The sequence below is a fragment of the Apaloderma vittatum genome, unplaced genomic scaffold (genome assembly GCF_000703405.1).
Source record: "Apaloderma vittatum isolate BGI_N311 unplaced genomic scaffold, ASM70340v1 scaffold8088, whole genome shotgun sequence".
NCBI classification, from domain to species: Eukaryota; Metazoa; Chordata; class Aves; order Trogoniformes; family Trogonidae; genus Apaloderma; species Apaloderma vittatum.
Genome location: NW_009732403.1, coordinates 72,833 through 88,302, shown reverse-complemented (window position 1 = coordinate 88,302; position 15,470 = coordinate 72,833). Strand labels below are relative to the sequence as shown.

Sequence of the window (15,470 nt, the reverse complement as noted above, 5' to 3'; positions counted from 1 at the left end):
TCCTGGAGATGAATCAAGGGACACAGAGAGCAGAGAAAACAAAATACAATATCAGACATATATAGTAAAGGTAGAAGATGATAGTTTCTCTTCAAAATAAACAGAGATATTCCTCTGTAAATGAATATAAGTACATTATGCAGAGGTCTGTTTGGTTCTTACACCTCCAGCTTTCTCATTGGTGTTAAGGCAGGATTTTTAGGAAGAGATTTATTCCAAGTAAGACATAATGCAAATTGCAGACTCAATGGCATAACCTAATTTGGGTTTTATCTTTGACATCTACAGTAATGTTTTCCCTTTGCTAAATACCCAGAGATAAAACTTAGGCTTTTGAAAGGCACTGCTTCATCACTATATCTTACCCAAATCAGTACAATTTGCATTATGATAAGTTGTCTTACCTATAAACCTGTCACAGAGCTCAATACAAATGGGAAATTTTGGTGCATTTTTTTTCTCTTGTGTAGATTTTTGCTGTATAGTCCTGAGAGAGAAGCAGAAACTAAATAGGTCTCTAAAGCTTTACCTTAGAGTTCAAATGCAGAGGGAGATGACACCTTGTGAGGGCACTGTACGTCGCGACAAATGGTTCAGTAATTTACAGAGCTTCGAGACAGTTGTAAAATCAGCCAAGAGTAAAGATTAACACATTAGGAAATTACCCATTGGACCCGTAGAGCAAAGATGGTTAGGTAGGTGTGGCAGGCTGAATTCATAGTTTCTTCTTTCTCATTCTCCTCTGCCACATCTGAAACATCATTAAAAAGTGGTTTTCCTCAGCATTTGCTCAGAGGTCTGGGGCTGATTGTGTCCGGAGCGATGGGAGCAGGTGGCAGGGAGAAGCCAGGTGCGTTGTATGCACCTCTGCCTGCCTGCCAGAGCCAGGAGAGCAGCCCAGGCTTCACGCAGAGACGGCTCTGCATGAGTTCGCTACTGAGCATCCACCCCAGCTCTGCAAAACAACCTCCTGGGGCTTTTTCTGGAGGTATTGGCACTAATCTGAGGGCTGTACAATCCCAAGTTACCTCTTTTCTTTCCTAAAAAAGTTCAAAATGGAGGGTTTCCTTAAATGGAGAATGTTTTACTGTGGTGTCTGGCTCCTAGTTCGTCAGGATGCTGGAGGGAAAAAAATCACAATACTTGTGATAAGTGTTGGTAGAGCTTCTGATACTCTCACCACCCCTGGCCTCTTTGCTGGAAGGTGAAAGGCGAGCTATCTGGTGTAGACAGAGTGAAAGCTTAATGACTGACAATTTCTATTCCTCAACAAGTATACAAGGAAGAGAACACAGATGTTAAAGACTCAGATCGGACTTTTATCTCTGCTCTGTTCGTGCCAGCAGTGTTGGAAGTTGCATAGGAGGACAAGGTCCATTCAGACTGAGCGTATATCATCTTGAGAACATGCTTATAATTTCTGGAATCAACAGACTAATTCATTTCTCCAACAGATGTGCCCCAAATATCACTAATCCTCCTCTGTATTGTTTCGTTTTTTCCCCCCAATTATTCCTTCTCATTTAAATGCAAAACCACAAAAAAACCCAAATCATCCATCCATCCATCCCTGCAGGGTGTCTTTTGTTTTGCTTTGCTTTGTTTTGTTTTGTGATCAGAGAAGGGGAGGAGGTGAGGAGAAGAGGAACCTGTGTAGGATTCTGAGCCTGATTTTGGACTGACAAGGAACCAGGTATCATTTCAGTAACTGCTCTGCTTGTGCAATATGTCAGCGGACACAGCCCAAAGCAGCTTAAGAAATGGAGACCTGAACTTTCCTTACTCTTGCTTTTGTAAAATACAGTTTAGATTGGTTGCTAGTAGGAAGGATCAGGAGGTGGGACGGCATCCTGCCCTCTCCCGTACCTCTTTGGCCAGGGGAATTTTTCATTGTCCTCTTCTTCCCAGGAGCTTGCAGGACTTTGGAGCAGCTGGGGTGCACATGCTGTCCCCAAGGACCCTGATGTCTCAAAGAGCTGGGAAGGGTTCTGTAGCATCTTCCTCCTGGGGGAGGAGCCCCCTCAAAGCATGGGGTTTTAGTCATGCATTTTCGGCTGAAATTTGACCACCAAGGGCTCTCACAGCCCTTGGGGCCAGCAGTTGCCACCCTCATCTTCAGAGGCAAATGAAAGAAAATTAAATGCCTCCCATGTTCATTATTTTGGAGCATCTAATGAACAAAGATCTCATGACCTTTTTTTAGCCCAGTCTTATGATTTTTGATATATCAGGGATGCCCAGGGGCAACTTGGCTGAAGAAGGCACAAGGAAGGGAGGAGAATGATGGTAAAGGAGAGGAATGATTATATATAGCTGAGAGAGCACCAGTAGTCACAGAATCACACTGAATCACGGAATGTGAGAGGTTGGAAGGGACCTCGAAAGATCACCTAGTCCAACCCCCCTGCCAGAGCAGGATCCCCTAGGGCAGGTCACACAGGAACACATCCAGGCAGGTTTTGAATGTCTCCAGAGAAGGAGGCTCCAGACTTTCTGGGCAGCCTGTTCCAGTGCTCTGTCACCCTCACAGTGAAAAAAGTTTCTCATACTGTTTTTGTGGAACCTCCTGTGCTCCAGCTTGCACCCATTGCCCCTTGTCCTATCATTGGACATCACTGCACCCTACAAGTCTGTGGGTCTGGATGAGATTCATCCCAGCGTGCTGAGGGAGCTGGTGGAAGAACTGACTAAGCCACTCTCTACCATTTATCACCAATCCTGGCTAGCTAGATGACTGGAGGCTGGCCAACGTGATGCCCATCCATAAGAAGGGCCAGAAGGAGGACCTGGGGAATTACAGGCCTGTCAGCCTGACCTCAGTGCCTGGCAAGGTTATGGAGCAGATCATCCTGAGCGCCATCAGGCAGCATGTAGAAGATAACCAGGGGATCAGGCCCAGCCAACAGGAAAGGAAGGTCCTGCCTGACCAGTCTCATCTCCATCTGTGACTGTGTGACCCGCCTAGTGGGTGAGGGGAAGGCTGTGGATGTGGTCTACCTCGATTTCAGGAAAGCATTTGACACAGTCTCCCGCAGCATCCTCCTGGAAGAGCTGGCAGCCCACGGCTTGGACAGGTGCACCCTTCGCTGGGTTAAAAACTGGCTGGATGACTGGGCCCAGAGAATGGTGGTGATTTGACTTGCGCCTTGCTTGACTTATGCCTACCTTTTAGAAAATTTTCCTGCAGTATATCTGTGCACGTTCAATGGAGAGAGGTGAGTGTCTGCTGAAGATGTTGATCCAGTTCACCTAAGTCAGGCATGAGCCACTACACTCTCACTTGAGCCTTCTAAAATGGCTTAAAGCTGTATTTCCATAACAGTTAAACCTAAGGCCATTCCTTCATTCTTATTGCTGGGTGCATGGTCCTGCCTCCTTCCCTTGTGCCTGCTGTGCTATTCATCCCATCCATCCTAGGAGGGACCTAGTGAGAATATCACTAACCCTACAATAAAGAAGTAAATAGTGTTTTGCCATTCTAGCTCCACAAATCAGTCAACTGCAGGGTTATATGAATGCCAACAGAAGAGAGGAGGAGGAAAGCACAAGGTGTTTGGGGAAAGGAAGGGACTATGGTAACTCCCACTCAGCCTAAACTACAGTGAAACCACCCCTAAAGTGGGTGCATTAGATCCCAGCCTCTTTATCCCTTGTCCCAGTAGAGATTTCCACGCTGATTCTGCATCTAATTTGCTTTTAACAACCTTCTTAGTATATAGTGCACTGATAGCTTCAGTGCCTATTGTCATTTGAGGTCAGTAATGGTTTAGTTGCTAGAGGAAAGGGATAGATTTTCCCGTAGTGTGCAAGACAGCAAATACATTTTTACTGACACTTTATTAAGTGTCTTTATTAAGGCAATAGGTCAATGGGAATTCTGGAAAAATTTAGTTGCCGATTTCTTGTTGTTGATCTCCTTTTGCCCTATTTCTTGTTGTTTCTCCTTTCCACTTTAAAGTGGAAAGCTGGCTGCTTAAATCAGCTTCTTAAAGTACTTTCCATTCTGGTGAATCAACTTACAAACATGGAGAAGAAGATTAATATGTATCTAGAGCAAATGGCAGAATGGTGGAAAGGAGAGAAGAATCAGTTCGAGTCAAACAATTACAGATACTGAGTGAATAATTAACATGTGTCTAGGGAAGCTGGAAAAAAAGAAACGAGCATCAACGCAGGCCTGCTGCTTCATGTAGATATATATTTAATGTATTACTTTGGTTTAAAACAATCAGAGAATAGTAAAATTTTTGAGGACTAGCCCCTGAAAGAGGTTATTGTGGAAACACATTGCAGTAAACTGAAGTGTAGAGTAATTCTGTATTTATTCCAATGCTGTCGTGTTGTTTCCAGCAAGCTTTCCAATGTTATGTGTTGTCTGTTGTAAGGTCAAGCAGCTCAAGTTAATATGAGAAATTTTATAACTAACATCTTGGTAAAGTTAAACCTAAAATTAAAGAAGAGATGTATTAAAGACAGGACGGTTGTGAGTGGGAAGCAGTGTCAAAAGCAGCTATCATGATGTGATCTCAAGGGCCTTAAAACTGGGAAGCGCTGCGTAAAGGGCTGTGTAAAATCCACAGAACTCACAGCTTTACCAGTCATCAATATTAGTTGAAAGCCTGTAAGATCAGCTACTGTCGTGTAACAGTGAACTGTTTGCTGGCTAGGGCCAGGATTTTTTCAAAGCCCAGGAATCTGCCAGCAGATAACAGGCAGCCATGGCCTGTGTTATCTGACAGCGCGTACTCTAAGGTTTAACAGCTGGAGGGACTAAGCTTCCCCTCTTCTGCTTGGATTTCACAGAGTTGTGATGTGTAACTAGTATTTTAAGTGATTTCTAAAGCGTGGTGTGAAGAACAAAATGATATTAGCTGAGGAGATTGCCATGAGGAGCAAAGGGGGCGTGGGTGAGGGTACCACTACATCAGAGTCACAGACTGACCCCAGGCTGTGTGCGGCGGCTATCTGGGATGTGCTCTTATCACCCGAGCCTTTCCAGACCCTCTCTGCACAGCAGCTCTTCCCTCCTTCTGTGCTATTTTTTCCCGCCGGACTGCAAGACATCCCCTCCGACAGCGCGTCCCAGCCCTCCGACCTCCAGCTGCGAGCAGGCACACAGCCACTTCTCATCCCCACGGCTGGAGGATGCATGTCCTTTCCTTTTCAGCTCCTCCAGTAGCTCTTCCCTCAGGGCTCTCCGACTCCTGTGCCAGCCAGCAGCCATCTTGTCCTTCAAGTCCATACAGGCTTCGGTTCAAATTTTGAGGATGCTTTTCAGGCCGTGCTTCAAAGCTCCTGCGGGGCAGTGCTGTGGGACGGCGATGTGTCCGGGGCGAGGTGGTTGCCCTCGGAAGTGACAACTCAAAGATGTGTTCTGAGCAAAGCCCTGCTTCGAATGCTTGCTCGGATGGCTACTCTGTAAAGCCAAAAATGCCCTGTTCCTAAATAATTCCAGGCATTTTTGGAATAAAAGGGAAATTAAGGATTTAAGACCTTTGTGCCTTGAAGCACAGGAACGTCTTGGAGTTACTGCAGAGATTTCAAAACCGTAATTTTAATATATTTTGGTAAATATACATAAAATATGAAAATTCAACATCAAAGAATACACATCAAGTGTAGTTCTCATTTACATTACAGACTAAAGAGAATTCAGAATAATTTTAGTATCTGGGACATCAGTGATGCTGCAGCTGAATGAATATAGGACAAAGGATCTTATTTAAACTTGGACTACATTCTTTTAAATTACTTCTTTAAGCATCATAATGAAAACAAGTAATAAACTAAATTCAGTGGAACTTTTCTGTAAGCTTTCTCTTCTCTTAAATAGTTTTATTTGCAAATATCTGTGTCTGTAGCTGAACAAATGGTCTATATGTTCTTGTTATATTACAGAATTAATCCAGAGCATCAATGACTTCCAGTTTAGGCTTTTAGATTTCACCTCCATATTGCCATGGCATTTCCACAGCATGCTGCAGTGCCAGGAATCTCTGCTTTTAGGTCACTCCTTTTTCTCCTTGTTTATTCAAGCCTGTGCGTTATTTGCTTTCGCCAAATACATCATTCTGTTTTCAGAAAGCCTTGAAGATTACATTCCTCTCAGAGTTGGAGAGTTATTTAACAAAATATCCTACTACTTTTTAAAGTGACAAACCTGTGTTTAGTCTTTCTATAGGAATTGCGATTTTCCAATTTTTTTAAGAGTTTTGGTATACAAGAAGTGTGTATACAAGTGTGTATACAAGAAGTGTCGGTGTTAAGGGGGATTGACTGTGCTTAAGCAGTGGACCATCAAGAAGTGATTCAAGCAGTGATCAAGAAGTGATCAAGTAGTGATTCAAGAAGTGATCAAGTAGTGTCCTTTTAAAGCATCTAATGGGTGTGTGCACTTTGTTTCATGTATCCAGTACTTAGAGGGAATTTTCTATCTTGGATGACATATACAATTTCTCCAAAAAAACCCACATTGTAGAGCATTTTAAAGTGTTAAGGAAGGTGTACTCACATAATCTTGCCTGATACAGCTGATAAGTGGAAACAGGAAGATATTTGTCAAGTGGTTTTCACAGCATTTCATCTTCATATGTTAAAGCAAGAATATAGGAACACGAGTGCTGAATCAGAAAAGCTCTAAGCACAGGCGTGAAGTTGAACTCTTGGTTATATTACTTCAGAGGTTTTGGATTGCACTCCCTGTAGGATGCTGGGAAAGATTTATTTCATAGTTTGTTAACTGTGACAATTATTGTTATAGAGAGATGCGTACAACTCCCCCATGCTTTGTGTTACATCCTTTTTATGTGCACTGAAACACCCAAGTATAGTGTTTGCCAGGAGATACCCACGAATGCCTCCATGGGGAGGCAGTTGTACAATGGCTCTGCTGCTCGTGGGGAGCACGGAGCAGGACCGGAGATCCGTCCCCTGGAGCTGAGCTCACCTGGACAGGGCGTACATTTGCCTGCGGAATCACAGCACTCCTGTGTTTATTGCCTCCGCGTTTTGCCGACGTACACCTGCCTGAAAGGCATGAGAGGAGAAAGGCAGCAAAGCTGGAGAACCGCAACCAACAGCCGAGCTGTCCACCTCAGCTTGCTTTTGGAGCCCGGCGTGGTGCAGAGGTGCGGATCCGGGCACGGATGCAGCGCTGCTGCTGGCTGTGGCAGCGTGGGCGGCTTTGGCGTGGGAACCTGTGGGAGCAGGGCTGCGGGGCAGCGACTGGAGCAAAACTTTCCGGTTTAATTTGCCTTTGTTTGTGAGTCACTGCCCACAGCTCCTGCTGCTTTTACTTTCCTCCAGGAATGCGTTTGCACAGTTTTAACTGTGCTTGAGTTAATGTAGTTGTATAATCTGTGAGTGAGTAGTCATGCAAATATCAAACCGTTGGAAATATATTCCTTCAGCTGGCTGCATTGAGTAGTTCTGCTCTATGTTTATTTGTCAGACATTGTTACTGGGTAGAATTCAACTATATGTGCCATCTTCAGTTTCTCCAAACATTTTTACATCCCAGATCTGTACACACTTTATACCTTAGGAGGACACAAACCAGAATGTTAACTACTTAACTCACATAAAGGGTTTAGCTTTCTGTGTGATGATTAATTTTTGTCCCAACCACATCAGATTTTTTTAAGTGGATATCATCTGTACTTTTTTTTTTTTATTTAAATTGTGATTCACTCTAAGATTTTGGGCAAACACAGGAAAAATTACGGCATATATACACAGCAAGACAACTCATTCCTTAGTATAGTATTTAACACACCTCAATACAGACTTCAGAGCTGGAAAAAGACAAAGCGTTTTGGGGGGAAAACAGCTTCAGTAAGTGGCCTGCAGATTCTGTAACTTCTGTGGTGAGTTACGGTGCCGACCTCTGAAGGGTTTAGAGAATGGTTGTTACCTGCAGGATGTATGCCTGGGAGAAGGTGGAAGCAATACGTATGTCATCAGCGTCCTGCTCATTCTTTCTATAAATACTTTGTGAGTGTTCTTGCGAGCTCAGCCATGTCTGGCCACTGCCATGGGCAGCAAAGCCAAAATCCACTCAAGGCGAAGTGCAAACACTTATCTGTTTATCTGTTTGCATGATTTCCAAGCCATAGTGGAACACTGGAATAATTTACACATATTTTGGTTGACATGGAATGTGCAAGTTTTTAAATGGTGGTGTTACCTCCTCCCATATAGATCTGTCTGTCACCAGCTTTATATTTATCACTGGCTCTGGAAGCAGCCAAGGAATCTGAAAACCGAGGACAACGTTGGTGAATACTTGCAGGAGGATTGCTCAGCAAATCATACCCCACACTCCCTCAAATATTCAGACTTGAAAGATGATGGAGCATCCTTACCCCACAGCAGTTACAGGCTCCTACCTCAATGTGGCAGGGGTCAGGTGCAGAAGTTTGGAAGCAGCTTAACCTTTAGCAGAAACACTGGGGTAGCTGAGGATCACAGCTTGCTCCTGGGGTGAAGTGTCACCTTCCCTGACATCTGTTTCTCCCCTTGCAGGAGAGTACTGTGAGGTGAACGCGCGCTCCGGCCGCTGTGCTCCGGGGGTGTGTAAGAACGGAGGAACCTGCGTGAACCTGCTGGTCGGAGGCTTCAAATGCGAGTGTCCACCAGGAGAATACGAGCGGCCGTACTGCGAGATGACCACCAGGAGCTTCCCACCACAGTCCTTCATCACCTTCAAGGGGCTGCGGCAGCGCTTCCACTTCACCGTCTCCCTGATGTAAGTCCCTGTGTGGGAGGGCTCTGTGGCTCATCACTTCTCCGCTTGAGCTTGGGGGCTGTTTGTTACATATTGTCACCAACAAATGACCTACTCGTAGAGGTCGTATTGGGGATTTCTGACAGTGACTCCTGAGAATGAGGTGCCGTCATGTTATTTGAAGGTGTTTGATGTTCTGCCCTGGTGAGGTGCTACCTCCCAGCCTTCCCCTGCTGCATTCTGAGGTGATGGCATGGGGAGAGGGGACATCAAGGCCTCTCCAGCCACCTCTCAGCAGCCCTCAGCCAGAGAGGCACAAGGGTGGGTGGTGGGTTTGCCACCTTTTCTAACTGAGCCTGTGGCTTCATGACTTTCAGGCCGGCTGCAGGGCTGACCCATTTATGCTGCTTTTTCAGCAACACTCTTCCCCTCTTCTGTTTCCCAGCCTGTGGGAAGACGTGATCTCATCAGGCCACAGCTAAGCACCGACTGGTCCTCCTCAGGTGCTTGCTCTCTTGGTTGGTTGGCTTTGGGCTTTGGACAACCCCAACTGTCGCAGTTCCTCACCTGGCTTCTCTTGGCCATCACACTCGGCTTCTGCTCCTGGTCTCATCCCAGCTGCCAGACACAACCACGCTCATCCCCATCCCATATGTCCTGATGGCCCCACGTGGGGCAATCTTCTCCTGGGGTGGCTGTCACTTTTCCCATGGGGAAACGGGAGGTGAGGGGAATGATGATGGCAGCTGCACTGCTTGGACCAGGGCTCACCTCCCCTGGCTCACACATCCTGGAAAATTAAAAAAAACTTCTGGAGAAGACTTCTTGGGTCAAGCGTAGCCTGCCCCAGAGCTAGATCTCCATGTGCACACACGCCTCTTCTCCAGAGAGGACGTGGGTTTGCAGCTTTCCCATAGTTTAGGTTGTCAGGATTAACTTTTCGTTCTCCCTCAAGGTTGACTGTGAGTAAATAACACAAAATGTGTTAGCCCTGACCCCAAAGGGCAAGGCCAGGGGTTTACTGATAGGTACAACAACAGCCAAAGCGACAGACAGGGAGGACACCCCCAGGCACACATCCCAACAGTGACCTGGTGTTCTACATCTCTCAGGAGCCAGGCAGCTTCCTTCGGTTTTATCTTTCATCTACCTTAATCCTAAGGTCTGAAATTTTATAGAATTCTGACATTTTGGTTAAATCAGAAAGCACAGGCATGGTTTGCACACAAGCTGAAGCAGAGAAGAGTTGCACCTGCAAAGATCATTTTAGAGCGTCAGATCTAAGTTCAGGGAAAAGCTGAGGAGCAAAAGGCTGTGTTGCACTTGTCAGACCTATGGTGAGTGCAAACAAAGGAGCAGTCTGGGCTCACTGCCAGCATAAATTACCTGCACTGCCCTTGGCTTGTCCCCTCAGTCATGTGGCATCATTTTTCAAGCTTTCAGGAAGAGTTCTTTGACGTGTAGGGTGCTTCAAATTAAAGTGTCCCAAATGCTCAGTGTGGGGGTTATTGAGAAACAGCAAACTACTGTAGCAAGGTACTGCTCACGCCGGGTTTTCTTCACTGTCTTTAAAACCAAAATGGCATATTTAGTCATGAGCTCAGCACTGCTCAGTGCGCTCGATGCAATTGTGAGAAGCCTGGACCATCATGGGCTTCAGTCCACACTGTCTGGGATAACGACACTTTTGGCTATTCCTACCTCAAGTTCACTTCTATTTACTTATTATTTCTTAGCTTTTATTATCCTTCAATGCAGGTAGAAAATATTATGTGAGGATAAGCAAGAATTAGCAGTTTGTCTGCTAGACAGTGCATATTCGGTGACTTGGGAACATTCATAAAATCCCACTGTGCCTAGCTTCCCTCAGCCTTAAGTGACTCACGACTTCCTCTTGGCAAAGAGCAGAATGTTTGCATTGTCCAGTCTCATAACTAAAATGCGATTTTTAGATTACTGACCAGGCATGCCATTCTGCTCCCAACATTGTGGGTCTCCCTTGCTTCCCTCTAACACTGCCATTCCATCACTGCAAGAGACACTGTCAGGAGAGAGGTTTTCTTACTATTTATTCAAAATCCTCCAAGAAAGTGTCTTTTGTTTCCTATGTCCTGATACTAAAAATATCCCTTCTGCTAAAATATGGTCTTTTTTGCCCCAGCTGGTGATAATCAGACAAGTTCAGGAGTAGTAGTGCTTTAAATATGAGTATGATACAAAAGGTGCTTTTGACTAGTGACAAAGAGCGGAACTTAGCACGCATGAGTAAAGAAGTATAAAAAGATAGCTTAATCATTTAAGAGTTTAATAAATTAGAGTTTGATATTTAAAATTATGGTACACAATTGTAACCATATCAGAAAAATACATTAAAACAGAACTAAGGTTCTTGTTGTTGCTAATCAAACTAAATCTTTCTGCCCACTGAAGAAACATCACTAATATTATTCTCATTTCTTTCACTTATATATTTTTTGAAAGATCTGATCAAACTGTTTTGATGAAACAATTATCCATGGAAAAGTGCACTGTTGAGAAATGTTTTACAGGAAATGTATATGGTGAAAAGTGAAAACTAAATCAGCATTTTGATAATATTGAAATATTTCAACAGTAATGTCTTAATTAATTTAGTTTGGTTTTTACTTCTACAGTGCTATATTACATTAAATAAATTTAGAAATGAAGATGTATTTTAAAGCTAATTAAACATAATCATAATGGTAATATAATATTTTGATGGACTATAGCAGATAGTCTTTGGAGTTTGTGTTTTATTTGAAACGTCAACATTTTGACTTCTGTTTTTTGAACCAGAACAATTCATTCTAATTCAGAAATATTAAAAAACACAGGTCAAATTCAGACTTCTGGTTCTAAAAGGTCTCTACTCAGTGTGACCCACAACATACGTATGTCTGACAAACCTGGCTTAAAAAATAATTCTTTGAAATTTTTCATTTCAAATACCAAATCTTGATGTTCTAAAATGCTTCTTTCACATTTTCTGAATGCAAGTTTTATTGTATCGCATGAGAGTCTTGCTAGTAGACATGACATGAGAGGCACAAGAATAATTTCTTTAGTCTGTGAAAGTCAGCTTACATGAGCTGTGCTCAGCATTTGATTCATTTGTAGGAAAAGTGGGTTAATTTAAATCAGGCATATTTCCTGAAGTTCAAGATACAAAATCAAACTACACACCATTTGGAAACACAAGAAATTCCCATGGTTTCTCTCTTTTTCTCTCTTTATATAATATTAATCTTTGTAAAAATGTTTATGTAAAGTGTAATATTTATTTTTGCATTTCTAAGCAGATGAAAGCTGTATGTAAATCCCCAAAGATAATAGGATTCAATTAAAAATGATAAAGTGCAGACAACGCACACAAATTTGCAAAAGAAGTTCTGTGCTGACAAAAACAAAACCACAACAATCTTTTTTTAAAAAGTGAGGTTGGGTCACTTCTGCAGGAAAGGTGTGATATATTCCATATTAGAAGCACAAGAAAAAATAAAACCAAAAAGCACTCATTGGCACTGATTTAGTGGAATAGTTTTAAGTGTTTGTTTTTCTTCCTCCAATTGCCTGACCTGTTGATTGATGAACCCTGATTGTCTGTGTGGCATTATTAAAGTAACCCTTATCTTTCTTTTCCCCTTGCCTCCCCATCAGGTCTTTTTAATCAGTTGATGACTCTCCTTGTACCCTGTAGCATTTAGACAGCGAGCAGGCAGCAAGTATCTCCTCTTTGATGTGAAAATGCTTTCTAGCTCTCGGACTGTTTGCAAAGTGTAGTAAGTGCTACTGTTTGACAAGTGTCAGGTACTCACGCCGCATCGTGCGTCTGCCTGATTTTACCCCTTGTGAGGGTCAGCGTCCAAAGCAGATCTCTGCAGAGTCGACTTCTGTAATTTCCATCTTGCTTGCCTCTGTCAATCATGAAAAAGTAGATTTATCCTGCAGCTGATGCCTCAGTTTTATGATTTTCTGTCTGAAGAGAGTTTCAAAGAGTTCCTTTTCTGCTCAACATAGTTCTGTCTTTTGTCTGGGTGACTTGACCATCAGTTTTTAATTCAAAAGCCATTAAGCATGAACTAACCCCTCGTCTCTGCATTCTAGGTTTGCGACCAGGGAGCAGAACGCTCTCCTCCTCTACAACGGGCGTTTTAACGAGAAGCACGACTTCATTGCCTTGGAGATCATCGAGGAGCAGATCCAGCTCACCTTCTCTGCTGGTGAGGCCTTGCTCAAGTCGAGCATTTCTGCTTGTGGTCAGGAGATCGTCTCAAGCTATTGGGAAATGCACTTTAATAATTTTATATGCCTGTATACCGGCTGGCACTGAACAGTGAACAACTGATGCTTGGCGTTGCGAAGTACTCCAGGTTGTAACGGTTTGTGGTGGTTGCGCTTGCTGTCATGGGCAGGAGCTTGTCAACTTATCAGTTATAAAAGCTGGAGTTTATGACTACTATAAAAGATTGGCACTAGCCTGAAAGTTGGCCGCTGAGCCAATGTTTGCGTAAATGAGACCTCACTTTATCACACTGTGATAAACGTTGTGTGTTTATGCGTTTTTACACTACGCCATCAGTGAAACTAGGTGTGTAAATGTTATCTAAAAAATACATGCGAGCCAAAGGGAAAGCTAGCAGACAAGTGAAAAATGCCTGCCATTCCTTAGGGGTTGGTGATGAGAAAGACTGTCCCTGGAATGCACTTCTGCACTGTAGAAGCACCTCCTTTTGGCAGAAGCCGTAAATAACAACGAATTTAGGAGTGCTTAGCTGCCCGCTCATTGCTATGGTGGGCTAGGAAATGGGGTGTGGAGGCTTTGACTTTTGCTGGCTTTCTGCAGGAGGACAGAGCCGGTGTCATTTGGTGCTTCTGGGAGCAGGGAGAGGGGGAGGCTGACAAGCGAAGCTCAGGGTGGCAGGTACCCCTGTTACCGTGATTTCTCCCAGGGGACAGGTTTCCTCTGGAAAATCAGCCCTGGCAGTGGCAAAGCTCTTCCTGATGAAAGCTGTGATCACAACAAACCTTGACTGTTTCAGCTTCATTGAAGTTGTGTTTCCCACGTGAAAAAAGCCCAAGTTTCATCCAGAAACTTGTGCCCGGCTGTGCTGATTGCCCTGGCAAGGGTAGGTGGTGAAGCTGCTGGCGCGCAACTGTACAGCGTGGCTGGAGCGCGTTGAAGCCACCAGCAATCACCCTCTGAGCTTCAGCCGTCTTACTGAAGCTCTTGGAGTCTCTCTTCATAGCATGTTCGGGGTTGGAAGGGACCTCTAGAGATCATCTAGTCCAGCTCCTCTGACAGAGCAGGATCCCCTAGGGCAGCCACGCAGGAACGCGTCCAGTTTTCAGAGAAGGAGACTCCACAACCTCTCGGGACAGCCTGTGCCAGTGCTCTGTCACCCTCACAGTAAAGAAGTTTCTCCTCATGTTGAGGCGGAACTTCCTATGTTCTAGCTTACACCCTTATTCCTTGTCCTATTTCTGGGTACCCATCGTGAAGAGACTGGCACGTTCCTCTTGACTCCCACTCCTCAGGTATTTATATACATTCATAAGATTCCCCCTCAGCCTTCTCTTCTCAATACTAAACAGCCTCAGTTCTCTCAGTCTCTCTTCAGAGGAGAGATGTTCAAGTCCCTTGATCATCCTTGTAGCTCCACCCTGCATCCCTGCTTCAGGCCACGAGCAGGTCTGTGAGATTGGTGGGAAAGCTTTAATGACTTTACAAAATCTCAGCAGGACAGACAACCTCTAGTTGTCACAGGTTAAGGGGATGTTTTCCGTCGGGACAGAAACAAATTCTTAGGAAGAGCTGTTGTTGTGTAGGTCAAGTGGGGTTATGTATAGGTCAAGTGAGACATCTGTATCTCTGTACCGTGCACATAACTCAGGAAATAATCCTGTTATTTCCCATTATCTGTATTTAGGATAGACATGCGGGCTGTAGTTAAGTCGTGCTTTATTTTTGTGAGAAGTGACCCATCGCAAGCAGTAAAGAGGTGGAAGCAGAGGCACACATCGGTGTCACACGCTCATCACCAGTGATGGTCCCTGTCATCAGACCCTGTGGTAGATCCTATGTGACCCCATCAATTTACCAGGGATGCTTGAGTGCATATCTGGGCCCTTTGGGATAAAGATACCCGGTTTCATTTCCCCTTTATTACCTCAAAGTTGTCTAAATTAGATTTTAAGGCAGGCTTTTGAATGGATTAGTGTAATGAAATAACATGCTGCAGTCAGAGATGTGCTTTCTTCTGTAGCTCTGCTCTGCCTGTCTAAACTTGAACCAAACTGCTCAGAAGGCACCCTGAGGATGAATGAGAAAAAAATAAATTCTACTTGCACTTATATGCATTTAAATGTGGAGGAACTCCTTTAAAATACATGAAACTAAATTTAGACTTGCACTACTGCACCTGAGAGCAGGTCTGGTCCTGTATATTACAAATGGTATTTTTTTTGGAAGGAGAATGATTTCTGTTTTATAGTTTTAAGTGGCTTTTAACAAACAGTGCAAATTTTGGACATCTGATCTGACTGTTTTACCTGTCGCAACAACTTTTTCACAAAAAGCAAAGCAAAAAGATTGGAGACCAGTGATACTCTTTTCCCAGAAACTTGCTAGTTGAACAAAAGTCCAACTTCTTCTGCAGTTTTTTTATCACTGGATGATAAAAACCTTCACAGCCAGGTGTCAAACGTGCTAAGCTGAAGCCTGTGT

At 44.0% G+C, this 15,470-nt stretch overlaps 1 protein-coding gene across 1 annotated transcript in view; it reads left to right on the top strand.

The window, feature by feature from the left end:
• LOC104278514 (cadherin EGF LAG seven-pass G-type receptor 1-like) overlaps positions 1-15,470 on the top strand; it is a gene marked incomplete at its 5' end in the record, with an annotated part of 98,541 nt that overhangs the window by 12,527 nt on the left and 70,544 nt on the right. The window contains 2 exon segments of the mRNA XM_009875516.1: positions 8,524-8,746; positions 12,851-12,966. Of these exon segments, the coding sequence (XP_009873818.1) occupies positions 8,524-8,746; positions 12,851-12,966 (339 nt within the window).